The following is a 14,524-nucleotide window of genomic DNA, read 5'->3' as shown; positions in this document are numbered from 1 at the left end:
TTCGGTGATGACTGATTGGATCCATAAGAATATGTTGAACAAGAAATAAAAGATTCCTCTGAGTTTGACAGTTGGAATGGCAATTTATTAGCTTATAACTTCTCTTTTGATACAAACAACCATGAAGATTCAGATCTTTGCCTATCTTTTTGGGACATGGATTGCAGCTCTTTGCTGAATCTCTCTAAGATGGGTTCAGACACTTGTGCACTAGCATTTGTAGATTGAATATTTCTTGCATATTTCACTATGAAATCTGACCATGGCTTCTGTATGAATGAAAGGCATTCCATCAGTGGTAAGAGAGAGGAGAGGGTAATTTTGTGGAAAAGTCCAATTCTGCTATAAAAAAAAAAAATAATGAAAATTCTCCCTTTTTCATGGATTCCTTGTTCCAAGGGGAATGCTTGGCAGCAACACCTGATGTGAGGTTTTGGCACTGTGAACTTTCAGTACCTTGTATCTCAGCACTGAGAACACCATACACTATGCCAATGCTGACTGCACTAATGGTTTAGCTGCACCGAGGGTTTCCAATGGCGCCAAGCTTCAGCACAGGTGATTTTTTTTTTGGTCTTTTTTTGCTCATGGCTCTGATTCCACAGGAGATCCTTTTCTTTTTCCTGCATTGTCATTTTTTTGATTTGACTTCATTTTCCCTTTTTGGCTCAGATCTGTTAGGTTGTGGCCCTTTATGGGTTTTCTTTTTAGTTTCCACAGGAGAAAATAGCTCATATTTTAGCTTCATTTACCTGTGAGATTGGGCCCCGGGGATATCCATCCATAATGCTCACAATTTGAGACATCATGTTCTGGTTCTAGACATGTAAAATAAGTTTTGTGTAGATCCTTGGTTGCCATTTTGTGGATTCATGTAACACAGGCCTTAAAAGCGGACCTTCCCTTTTTGGAAGACTTATTCAACTTTTTGTTTTTTTTTAATATACATGATGGAAAACGTGAATGCAAAAGTAATAAAGAAAAACGTCAAATAGATAAGATACCTCATAAAAATTATGCTGTGATGGCAGAGAGAGAGCAACTTCCAACTGTTCATGAAGTGGACAAAAATCAGACTGAGGGGCTCACATGGCACTGCAGGAAGTCCTGTGCATGCTCAGAAAGTTTTTCTTCTGAGTTAGAGAGAGCATGAATTCAGACAGTGTCAGGGACTGATGTCACCCATTTGTGTGGCTGACTGTTCTGCTTATTGACAAAAATACCCTTATTTCTAATATAGACTACTGTAACAATTTATATGAGGGCCTTCTAGTTAAAGCAATAGTGAAGTTGTAAATGCCAAAATGTGGCAGCTAAAATTCCCACTAGAGCAGCTTGGATGGATACTATTTCTCCAATTTTAAGACCGCTTCAAGGCTTCCTATTGCATTTAGAGCATAATTTAAATTACAATCAGGTCAATCCAGTAAAGTGAGGCCGCGTTTACCCCGCTTTCTACTCACTTTCCGGCCGCGTTAGCCCTTCCTGCGATCCACAATCCCCTTTAACCTACTCTTACCGCGTCCTTAAATCCCCGGGTAACCCCTTCCACCCGCGGGATGTATATTACATGTAAACGATCGAATTAGCTATTCCCTACCATCCAGTAACGCGCGCCCCGGCTATCGCTTTTTTTACCCTGCTGTTTTGCCGCGCGTTTAACCTGCTAACTTACCGCCTACCCTTACCCCTGCGTTAGAGGCAGGGGTAAGGGTAGGCGGCAAACTTTCCCCCAGCCCCCGCTCACCTGCCCTGGCCGCGTCCATGGGTGCTGGTCTCCGGGGCAGCCCCAGTCCTCTCCCCTCCTCCCGAAGCAACAAAAGCGAAAAAAAATCAAAAAATCGAAAAAAAAAGTTGCAAGAGAGAGAGGGGAGAGAGGACGGGCAATCCTACGCTCGGGATTGCCAGTCCTCTCTCCCCTCCTCCCCGAGGCAAGGCGCGAAAAGCAGCCTTGCTCCGGGAGGAGGGGAGAGAGGACTGGCAGTGTAAAGCGACTTACTTTTTTTGCAGCCCCCCTCCGGAGACGGACATCGGCGAGGACGACCGTGGCTCCTCTGCCTCCAGCTGCCCGCGAAGATGGACGCCTGCACGGGCGAAAGCGGCCCCTGTTCGTGCAACTGGGCCGCTCAAGGCGTGATGTCACGACGTTTGGCACGCACAGGGGCCGCTTTCGCCCGTGCGATGCGTCTATCTTCGCGGGCAGCTGGAGGCAGGGGAGGGGAGCCGCGATCGTCCTGGCCGATGTCAGTCTCCGGAGGGGGGCTGCAAAAAAAGTAAGTTGCTTCCTCGCTTTACACTGCCGGTCCTCTCTCCCCTCCTCCCGGAGCAAGGCTGCTTTTTGCGTGTCTGTGAAGCATTAGGCCCGCGCACCCAGGTTACTGTATAGGCGCTGTATAGCGCTCTATACAGTAAAATGGGTTGCACGGGCCTAACGCTTCACGGACGCTTCTTAGACGCAGCTTGCATTTGCAAGCTATTTACATACAGGATCGAGCGGTAGGTGAGCTGGACTGTGCGTGCGGCAACCGCGGGTGCGCCGGGCACTAACGCAGCTCTTCCTACCACTCGTTACTGGATTGACCTGTATGATATTCAAACCCTTGAATTGTCTGAGCCCCAATATTTCCAGAATTGTTAGTCAAGAATATACCCTCCTGTGTCCAGTATCCGGTTGTATTCTATAGTGCTGCGTATGCGTTGCACTATAGAAATGTTAAGTAGTAGTATCCTGCTGTCTTCTATGGGACGTTTTTGAAAATTCCTTCAGTGAATGAGGTCAGACTGACAAACGTGGAACAAACTTTTCTTGTGCTGCAATAAAGTTAGGAAATTCTTTGCCTACTGAAATATGCCACCTTAAAGACTCTGACCTTCCATAGAATGATAAAACCTGGCTCTTTGCCCAAGCTTTTAGAGTTTAACATACAATTGACCATGGTATTTATCTGGCTTAATTGCAAGCTGCTGCAATGTTTATGTTATATTCACTCTATGAATGTTTTATTGTAAACTGCCCCAATCCTTGGAGGGCGTGGTATATAAGTATTTCAAAATAAATACATTTTTCATCGGCATTGCTATTGCATATCGTATTAATGGTATGACTAATTAATTATTGTATCCATATTTATTCTACCATTCTTTGAGCATCTGACAAAAGTGCTTAATCATACTTTATTATTATTACTACACATAGCCTAAATCTCCAATATCTATCAAATGTTACTCAGAGATATGTAACTGCCTGATAACTGTTGTAGTTAGGAAACAGAATTCAATACAGAATTCAAAGAAACATATAGAACAGAGCTAGGGATGCCTCTCTGTCTGCACTTTAAATCTGAAACATTGAAAATAAACCAGAGGTGGCCCATGACCCCTGAGAAGTTAGAAAAGATTGTCCAAGTGGCAACACCTCCTGCTGGAGAAAATCTGGTTATCGGGGTACCTTTTTTATGCATATGTGGTCGTCCTTCTATGCAGTCATTCTAGTGATAAGAGATGCATTCAGAACTTTCATCTCAAAAAAACTTCCATTTAATAGAGATCTTTTAGCTAGGAGTACCCATTAAGGGGATGTATTCACTAAAGCATGGATTCCCAAATGTGTCCAGCCAGTTGGGTTTTCAGGATATCCACAATGAATATACATGAAATAAATCTTCAAATACTGGGTGTCAAATGTATGCACATCTCTCACATATCTATCAATTTGGATATCCAGAAAACCTAACTGGTTGCAACATCAAAACAGGTCTGTGAACCACCGCACTAAAGAACAAACGGGCCGATACTGTTAGCCTGCGTTTGGACGCGCTAGCTTTACCCATTATACAGTAAGGGGTAATAGCGCGTCGAAAACGTGCGTCCAACCCCCTCGAAACTAATAGCGCCCGCAACATGCAAATGCATGTTGATGACCCTATTAGTTATTCCCTCGTGATACAGAAACTAAATGTGCAGCCAAGCCGCACATTTTACTTTTAGAAATTAACGCCTGCCCAAAGGCTGGAGTTAATTTCTGCCGGCACCGGGAAAGGGTACAGAAAAGCAGAAAAAACTGCTTTTCTGTACACCCTCTAACTTAATATCATAGTGATATTAAGTCAGAGGCCCCAAAATTTAAAAAAAAAAAAAAAATTTAAATCGGCCGGCAGCCCGCGGGTCGGAAGACGGACGCTCACTTATGCCGGCGTCAGTTTTCCAAACCCGTAGCTGTCAGAGGGCTCAAGAACAGTCGCTGGTAAAATTGAGCGTCTGCTGTCAAACCCGCTGACAGCCGCCGCTCGGGACATGCTTTTGTCCATAATGCCTCTTTTTACCACGGGCCCTCATTAGCATATTCTTCCCCCCTGAATCGCGCGCACAGGAGAGTGGCCTGTGCGCTCGCCCGCGACTTTTACTAAATCAGCTGGTATGTGATTACAGCATGACCTGGTGGCAGCTGAGACAGCAGTATCTGCTAAGTAGAAAAGTGTTGCGCCATTCATAAAAGACTGGTTCAGAATGGACATTATCTCCTCTGCTAGAACTACAATCATCATAAGACATATCAAGATCCAACAGCCCAAAGCCAGGATTCTGGTACACCTCGTCCATTTAGAAACACAGAAATATGACAACAGAAAGACAAACTAGATAGGCTGCATTGTCTATCTACACAACTGCTTAAATTCACAATCCTTATCACTCCCTCAGAGATCCCCTGTGCTTGTCCCATGCTTTCTTGAATTCAGATATTGGTTTGGTCTCCACCACCTCCAATGGGAGGCTGTTCCATTCATCCACCACCATTTCTGTAAAGAAATACTTCCTTCATTACTCCTCAATCTACCGCCTTTCTTTCTATTGAAAGAGACTCACCTCCTGTGCATCAATATCTTTGAGATGTTTAAATGTTTCTATCATATTTCCCCTAGCTCGTCTTTCCACTAGGGTATATGTGTTTGTATCTTTAAATCTGTCCTCATATGCTTTACAACGAAGATCACTGATCATATCAGTAGGCACCTTCTGGACTGACTCCACCCTGTTTATATCCAGCCTTCAGAACTGTAAACAGTATTCCACATGAGGTCTCACCAGGAACTTATACAGTGGCAATATCAATTCCTTTTTTTCTTGCTGACCTTTCCTCTCCCTGGGGCCCCAATCATCTTTCTAGCTTTTGCCATCTTATCTACCTGTTTGGCCATCTTGAGATGATGAAATGCAATCACTCCGAGATTCTATTCTTCTAGTTCCTTTAAGTAAAAGAGCATTAAACCAAAGGACAATAAACTACCAGCTGACAGGTCTCTGCTTACTGCAAGACACTAACAAATATTACTTGAACTTTGAAGGAAAAAAAATATGTACTGCAATGACTGATTGATTCATCAATATAACTGCTGTATGATTAGTATCATATTGATGAAACCTTTTACTGTTTTGTAGCACTTATGTAACAGTGAAAATTTAAAATTAATGTTATTAAGTTTTCACTAATACATAACAGTATTTACTGCAGCTGCTTCTTGGTCATATATAATCAGTCTTCTTTAGTGTAGTGGCACCCAGACCTATTCTAGTGACCGGATTTTCAGGATATCCACAATAAATTTGTCACATTGGTCAGTGTCAGGAACTTTTCTGTTCTGCATGCATCCTGACACCATTTGGGTTCTCTTCATTTTTACTTTGCATTCTCAAAATAAATTGTTTACTTATGATTTACAGGGATAAATGATAGTTATTGCTTGGCATGACAAGCTGTGCATCAGCCAAGCTGTGTGTGAGATGCCCTTTTTATATATATTTCAAAAATACTTTTTCTCAATTTTGACTTAGATTAATCTATATTAGGCAGTGCTTGTTGCATTGAATTATAATTAGCCTTAGGATTACTTACATCACCCTCATTTTTGCTTGGACTTTAGGTGAGGCTTATGGTTTGCTCTATATTTTGTTGTAATCCAAGATATATTTGCATGCATTTTTGAACTAGATCCAAACTAAAAGAACCTATCTTTTGAGATGTGCGCATGCAAATATGCATGGGTCTGGAAAAAAAACTCTATCAGAGCTCTCATGTACCTCTGACATGTCCTGAAAATTTGGGTAGGACAACACACACAAAAGCTTTTAAGAACAAACACACAACAAAGCCACAGACACAGCAATCTCAAAAGCCCCCTTTCCCTTTGAAAAAATAAGCTAAAATACAACATTCAAAAATAAGGCCCCCAACTTGTCCACTGCAGTTGACCCACTGGATCATGAAGTGCTGCTCCAATGTCTTAAGGCTTTTAGTATCAATGGGGTAGTGCTTAAATATTGTGAATCATTCCTTACTGATAGAATGCAGTGTATTAAATAGAACTGTTTGCTTTCTAGATTTAGACCAGAGTTACTCTGGTTTAGCAAATGCGTGAGACCATTTTCTGTTTTTCCAACTCTCTTAGGAATGGATTTATTTCCTAAAGAGGTAGTGCATAGTCTGAGGGTTTAATTAGACCCCAAACTGTCCACGGAGAACCAGGTTTCCTCAATTAAGTCTATTTTTCTATACATGTATCAGATTAGACAACTTTGTCATCTTTAAAAACAAAAAAACCAAAAAAAAAGACTCAGCCATTATTATTCATGTGTTAGTTACTAGCAGGACAGACCATTAACTCACTTTATCCAGATCTTCCTCTCAGATTGCTGGGATGCCTCCAGCTCCTCCACATTATGACTGCCAGATTCTGAAGTAAAAGGTAAAATTACTACTTACTTGATAATTTTTTCCCTTTAGTCCAGTCCATTACAAACAGGTTACACTTGCCTACCAGCAGATGGAGACAGATCAAAAGCTTGCTGATGTCACTTTCATATACCTCTATGGTGTCATCTACCTACCAGTAAATTCTATAAAAGCTAACTGTGAACAATTTTAAAACTATAAATAACTTCAGTTTCTTTCATTTCATTTTTTTTAAACTTCCAGAAGAACAAGGAAGTGAGACAACCCAAACAGAAAAGTGATAAATATGGGGGATTATGGGAGAAAAGGACCCCCCCCCCCCCCATATTCACTATAATCTCCAATTCTTACCAACATGGCATTCATATGCCTGGCATGGACAATCTGCCCAAAATCCTAACCACACAAACAGAAGCAGCAGTGGAAGAGAGCAGGGACTGGACTAACTGTTCTAGAGGAAAGGAAATAATCAGTTAAGTTTCACCTTCCTCTTCATCCAGTCAGGCCAGGCAAATGAGATGTACCAGAGCTACACCCCCAGCAACACCGCACAGCAGCCTAGAATGGTGGCAAAACAGACACCATCTGAATAGGGGGGGGGTGGATTGGTGCCCCTGTCTGGATAGGGGTGACCATAGATGTGAGTGACAGGCTGAAGAGCTCACGGTCAGGAGCTCTGGGCACAGGAACAGTGATTCTCAGTGGACGTGATCTGGTCCATCAACTGACAGGGGTTCGGGCAATCTGGTTACCCCTCCTTGAATTCACTCCCTGGTTGCTTGGGAAAGCAGAGTTGCTTACCTGTAACAGGTGTTCTCACAGGACAGCAAGATGTTAGTCCTCATATATGGGTGACATTATCAGGATAGAGCCCAATCATGGAACACTTTTGTCATAGTTTCTAGAACTTTGACTGGCACCTACTGGGCATGCCCAGCATGGCACTAACCCTGCATCCAGCAGGGGTCCCCCTTCAGTCTTGTGAATAGCAAGAAGTACATGCGAAAATAAAATAATAAATTGTAAACGAACCCAACTCCGTGGGGTGGCGGGTGGGTTTCGTGAGGACTAACATCCTGCTGTCCTGTGAGAACACCTTTTACAGGTAAGCAACTCTCTGCTTTCTCACAGGACAAGCAGAAGGATAGTCCTCACACATGGGTGAATAGCGAGCTGAGGATGCCCGAGCAATGCACCAAATGCACCCAAAGATGTGCAACAGGCACAACAGGAGTGGATTTGGGTAGGAGGGCATCCTGAAACCCTTAACTGGTCGCTGGTAGGATGTTGGGAAGTTCAACTGAAAATAAGTTGTGAAGACAGACTGGCCAAAGATGGAATCTTGTCTGCCAGACTTATCTAAGCAATAATGGGCTGCGAAGACATGGAAAGAGCTCCAGGTAGCCGCTTTGCAGATGTCAGTGAGCGGCACCGAATGGAGGTGTGCCACTGAGGTTGCCATGGCCCTGATAGAATGTGCTTTGACACAGTCTTGTAGTGGAATGCCTACTTGCTGGTAGCAAAAAGAGGTACAGTCCGCCAACCAGGAGGACAGGGTCTGTTTTCCCACTGGACTGCCCAATTTGATGCTATCGAAAGTGACAAATAATTGGGTGGACTTCCTGTGGGCAGACGTGCGCTCTAGATAGAAGGCTAGGGCACGCTCACAGTCCAAGGAATGTAGAGCCTGTTCTCCTGGGTTTGAATGGGGCCTGGGAAAGAAAGTAGGTAAAATGATGGATTGATTAAATTTCGATACTACCTTTGGTAAAAAATTTAGGGTGGGTGCGGAGCACTACCCTGTCATGTAGAATTTTAGTGGAAGGCGGGTAGGTGACTAAAGCCTGCAACTCACTAACTCTGCGAGCGGATGTTACAGCAAGAAGAAAGATTACTTTCCAGGTGAGATAGCGGAGATTGCAGCAGTGGAGAGGCTCAAATTGAGGTTTCATGAGCCGTCCCAAAACCACGTTAAGGTCCCAAGCAGGGGCTGGAGGGTGAAGTGGAGGTTTCAGGTGGAGTAAGCCTCTCATGAAGCGTGTTACTAAGGGTTGTGTCGAAATAGAGACATCTCCCACGCCGTTGTGGAAAGCAGCTACCGCACTGACATGCACTCATATAGAGGAAGTTTTGAGGCCTGACTGACAGGTGCCAGAGATAGTCCAGAAACTTTGCGGTGGAGCAAATGAAGGGGTCTATGGACATGGATGTGCACCAGACTGTAAACCTCTTCCATTTAGAACGATAAGACAGTCTCGTGGAAGGCTTTTGTGAAGCTACCAGGACTCGGGATACGGACCCTAACGGCCTGGTTAACATCCAGGCCGTTAGGGTCAGGGCCTGGAGGTTGGGGTGGCGCAGGCACCAGTCGTTCTGAGTTATCAGAAGCGGGTCCTCCCCAAGAGGGAGTACTGATAGATCCTGGAGGATTGGAAACCAGACCTGGCGTGGACAATGAGGGGCTATCAGAATCATTAAGCCCTTGTCCCTCCGCAACTTCACAAGTCTTTGATATGAGTGGAAGTGGAGGGTACGCGTAGAGTAGACCGCTGGATACCTAGAGGGCAAAAGCGTCCCTCGGCTGTGAGTGGCGGCTGTGAGTGAGTGAGCAGAAGTTCTGTATTTTGCGGTTGTGGATGGACGCAAAGAGGTCTATGTGTGGATAACCCCAACGTTGGAATATTGTGCCCGCTACCGTGGGGTTGAGAGACCATTCATGCGGATGGAAGGTTTGACTCAACCTGTCCGCTACAACATTGTCCACACCTGCCAAGTAGGTCGCTCGGAGGTACATCGAGTGGGAAAGAGCCCATGCCCATATCTGTGCAGCTTCCTGACACAGAAGGTAGGAGCCCGTTTCCCCCTGCTTGTTGATATACCACATCCCAACCTGATTGTCGGTCTGAATCAGGATGACCTTGTTTGAGAGAAAATCCTGAAAAACCCTGATTGCCTGAAGTTCCAGGAAATTTGATGTTTGGATTCCTCTGGAGACCAGGTTCCCTGAGTCTGCCGGTTGTAGACATGAGCACCCCACCCTAGGTTGGCGGCGTCCATTGTCAAGGTAATCTGAGGTTCTGGAGCCTGAAAAGGAAGGCCTTGAAGGAGATTGGAGTGTTACATCCACCAGGTCAGTGACAGGTGGAGCTGCTTGGTAATGTGGACAATGCTGGATAATGGATGATAAGCCTAAGCCTGAGCCCACTGGGAGTTTAGGGTGCACTGCATCGCTCTCATGGCGAGGCGGGCCATCAGTGTGACATGTACCGAGGATGCCATGTGACCCAGCAAAATGAGGAAATGACGAGCTGTTGAGTAATCTCGAGCTTGGAGGGATTGCACCAGGGACGTGAGACTACGAGCTCGATCCTGAGGGAGGAAGGCTTTTGCCTGTACTGTATCCAGGTTGGCACCTATGAAGGATAGAGTTTGAGATGGAACTAGCTTGGACTTGGTATAGTTGATCAGAAACCCAAGGGTCAGCACTATATTGAGAGTTAGACGTAAGGAGGCTAGTGTGTCCTTTTGAGTTGGGCCCCTTATCAACCAATTGTTGAGATAAGGGTAGACATGGACACCTTGACCCCTGAGGTAGGCTGCGACCACTACGAAACACTTGGTAAAGACCCGAGGTGCAGATGCTAGGCTAAATGGCAGTACCCGATACTGGAAATGTCAGTGGCCTACTAGGAACCGAAGGAATTTGCGATGAGACGGAGTGATCGAAATGTGTGTGGTATGCGTCTTGGAGATCCAGAGAGCAAAGCCAATCTTCTCTTTGTACAAGAGGAAGTAGGGAGCCCAAGGTTACCATGCTGAACTTTTCACTTTGAAGATACCTGTTTAAGGGGCGCAAGTCCAAAATTGGACGAATGCTCCCCGATTTTTTTGGAATGAGGAAGTACCGGGAATAGAACCCCTGCCCCTGTTGGGAGAGGTGGACCCACAAAACAAGACGGTAATCGGTCCAGGAAAGCCATGGAAATGGAAAAACAAAAACCGGACCGATGCCTTGGAAAGTATTTTATTCAATATGCCTGACTCTGGCCAAAGTTTTGCTCTATGGCTGCATCAGGGGCTCTTTGACATTAAATAATGTCTTTGAGTATCTACTCAAATACAATGTATATTCCCTGGGGATATCCGCTTTCTGTTTCCACAACAAAGAGTGTTCTATTTTTCTACAAAAGACAATGGTGTTTGTTCCCAAAGGATATCTAAGAGATACAGAATCCTGCCATTGAAAAGTGCCATTGCACTTTGTCCCCGAAGGTATGGACATGATCTCCTTGGGTGCAGATACAGATTGGAGCACTTCCAGCATTTAATGCATGGAGTTCTCTTCTGTCTGAAGCTGGAATGGTATGGTCTCAGACATTTCCTTTATAAAACTGATAAAGGTCAGGTCCTCTGGAGGAGAATGTCTTCTCTCCTCAGGGGGAGATGGTTCTGAAGGCAAGTCATCAGTATCTTGAGAAGAATCATCGGTCCAGGGATCATAAGGTTGGTTTTCGGCTCCCATGGGATCTCCAGAGGGAAGAAATGGTGCTATTCCCGAGGGATCAGGTCTAGGCACCGACGGAGGGCAGTACAGCATCGATGGCGGAATGGGCACTGATGGAACCGGTAGCATCGATGGGCGAGTCGGTGGCAGGATCCCGGATGGTCCGGGCATAGGTTCTGAGGTTCTGGTCTTGGTGTGTCTTCGTCCTCTGATGAGAAAGTAATCTGGATGGAAGGCGTGGGACATACTGGTGTCCTCTGTTCTACCGGTGGAAGGGCGCTGATCAATGCATCCAGTCTGCCCAGTAGCAGTGCGAGCACCATGGGAATCGGGTTGGCATTTGTGCCGGCGTCGATGGAGTCTGGAAGCCCTGCAGCGCCTTTCTGATGGCCCCTTGGATCATCCAATCCAATTCCTCACAGAGGCCTGGGGCGTGCAACCCTAACTCCAGAGTAGGAGGCAGCACTGGCGTAGCTGGAGGGTCCACCGGTGAAAGTGGAGTCACGGCTCCTGGTACCAATGAAGGTGGGGGAACGCCTCGGTGATCCAGTCACAGAGGAGGATGGGGCCTTCTCTGGACGGGATTTCTTAGTGGCTCAATTGACGCCGATGCCACAGGCTTGCCTGGATCGGCGGACTGAGCTTTCCGGTGACGGTGTCAACGTTTTTCACGATGTTCTCCTCGGTCCTTCTCCGAAGCCGAAGAGGAAGAAGTCGACGCCTTTGGAGTAGTCGGTGCCGGGCGGGCTGCACTGATGTCGCGCTGCTGGCGAGAGGTCGATGGCACCGGCTCAGACGATGTCGAAGCAGTCGATGGCGTCTGTGACTTTGCCTGAAAAAGAAACCATCTTCTCTGAACGGGCCTTACGGCCCTTCAGTGTCATTTGGGCACATTTGGTGCAAGTTAGGATGTCAAAGTCAGACCCCAAACAACACACACAAACCCTATGCGGGTCTATGATGGACATTGTCCGAGGACAGTTGGGGCACAGACGAAAACCCGACACCATGGCTTCAACTAAAGTTTAGCCGCGGTGCGGTCGATGGCCAGTAGGCCCCAAAGGGAAAACTCAAAGGGAATCAACCACAAACGAGGGTAAAGCCTTACCTTATGACCGCGGACTATGGAATCAATAGGGGGACCCCCGGATGGTTAGAATTTTTTTGAAATAACTTCCGTGAGGAAAATTCCTGTCAGGAATCTCTAGAGAGCTCCTTAACCTGCATGGCTACTGCTGTGCAGAAAAAAAGAGACTGAAGGGGGACTCCTGCTGGATGCAGGGTTAGTGCCATGCTGGGCATGCCCAGTAGGTGCTAGTCAAAGTTCTAGAAACTTTGACAAAAGTGTTCCATGATTGAGTTCCATCCTGATGATGTCACCCACATGTGAGGACTACCATCCTGCTTGACCTGTGAGAAAGTGGGTAAAGTAGTGAAAATGCTTCTCAGTGGTTAAGTCCAACTAAGCAAACCCCACCTAGAACACCCAATTGCTGCTCTTCCCATCACCCCTCTGTTCCTGCAAGCAGCCACATGTGCTGCCTATAAGCAGCCGAAGACTGTTGAGGGCTTAAGGAAGGAGCAGAACAAGGCCAAACTTACGTATGCTCTTCCACCGCCGTAAAAACAGGCTCTGGAAATCCAACAGAGGGACGAGATGTGGCAGGCTCAGTATTTCCCAATACACCAACCGCCGCAGACACCTCCCCCACCTGATAGCTAAGAACACAGCCAACTGAAGTGTTGCCTGAGCTCTCTGTCAGTCCCTGCAAAACAGCAGAGTTCCTCTTCTCTGTGCCGGTAGCCCTCAGTTACCTGCACATATGGTCCCCAAACCAGATCTGACTGAGTCGTCTTCCTGCTGTCAAAGTAAAAATTGCTGAACACACCTCAGCATGACCCTGCTGCCACAGTTCTATTGCTGAGCAGCAAATATTCTCCTGAGGCTTAGCCTGTGTTTTGTTTTTTTAAATTTCTTCACAGAAAAAAAAAAAGAGCCTAGAAATACACGCTCCTCCAAAACCTTGCAAGGAGGGGAGAAGGGAGAAGGAAAGATCAGCCCTCCTGGAAGCCCTTGCTGAGGGAGGGAACCCCAAGCTGTCTTTTCAAGTGCTGCTTCCTTCCCTTTTTTTCTTTCCATCTGTCCTCCTAAAGCGGATCAACCAAGGATCTCACTCTACTGAGAGAGACTAATCTGTCACCTCAGGAGCTCCTAGCAGGTTTTGTCCTCTTTCATCCTACCAGGCCACATCTACCATCTGCTGGAGACCGAGAATATTGGGAGGCTGTTAGCTCAGAAATATATATGAAGGGTGACATCAGCGAGCTTCTGATCTCTCTCTCCATCTGCTGGCAGGCATGCATGCATAATCTGTTTGAAATGGACTGACATGACTGGATGAAGAGGAATTCAAAGATATGACTGTGTTCAAATATCTGCATTGTATAGGACATGATTTAGTAGATTTATTGATATTCTATCAGCCATTGCATTCTCCTCAGTGGGCACGATTACCCAATTCCACCTCCTTCTAAGGTTAGACTTGTAATTATACATCAGATAGTTTTCAGTGTTTTTGATCCTTATATGTGAAATCTTATTCCACTAGAACTTTGTCCAAAGCATATTCACTTAACCTTCAGGAAAAAACAAAGCCTGGTATTCTGGTTGACAACTGGACTTTCTAGAGTGACACTGGATTCTTGGTTTGATGATTGCTGATGGGATTTTTTTTGGCATTTGTTGATTTATACATTGTGAGGGAGTGGGTACTGTCCATTTTTGTACTGTGCAGATACTACCATATGAAGCTTGCCCGGCAGACTGGATGGACCATTTGGTCCTTTTCTGCTGTCATTACTATGTTACTATGCTATTTTTATTATGTTCTCATGAAGATAAATTATGAGTGTTTTTAGGTGTAATCTATCTAGGACTTAGGACAGAGTGGATGAGAAATCTTTTAAATAAACAAACCACCCTGAGATTATGCAAAATAAGGTGATATATCAAATTTAAATAAAAAAAATAAATTCAAAGAAATTAAGAACATCCTGTTTTCATCTGTCATTTTATGAGAATTGCTGGCAAGTTAAACTCACCTTAAATTATTTTGTTGACCTGGTGGTATGACACTGTAATAAACTGGCATTCCTGTTGGGGCCACAGACCCTTGATTTGACTGACTGGGGATTATAACGGGCTGTTGATATGTCTGCTGAGGCATTCCTTGGGAATTCTGAGGCACTGAAACCTAGCAGTATTCAAAAAAAGGCTAAGACTTATTTAATTA

General features: G+C 45.3%; 1 protein-coding gene across 11 annotated transcripts in view; it reads right to left on the bottom strand.

The window, feature by feature from the left end:
* Positions 1-14,524, bottom strand: part of R3HDM1 (R3H domain containing 1) — a 476,151-nt gene that overhangs the window by 104,555 nt on the left and 357,072 nt on the right. For all 11 annotated transcript variants that reach the window (XM_029605380.1, XM_029605381.1, XM_029605379.1 and 8 more), the window contains one exon: positions 14,334-14,485. In XM_029605380.1, coding sequence (XP_029461240.1) covers positions 14,334-14,485 — 152 coding nt within the window. The remainder of the gene's footprint in view (positions 1-14,333; positions 14,486-14,524) is intronic.

This window comes from Rhinatrema bivittatum, chromosome 6, assembly GCF_901001135.1.
Source record: "Rhinatrema bivittatum chromosome 6, aRhiBiv1.1, whole genome shotgun sequence".
NCBI classification, from domain to species: domain Eukaryota; kingdom Metazoa; phylum Chordata; class Amphibia; order Gymnophiona; family Rhinatrematidae; genus Rhinatrema; species Rhinatrema bivittatum.
Note: the sequence above shows the minus strand (reverse complement) of the source record. Positions and strands in the feature narration are given on the sequence as shown.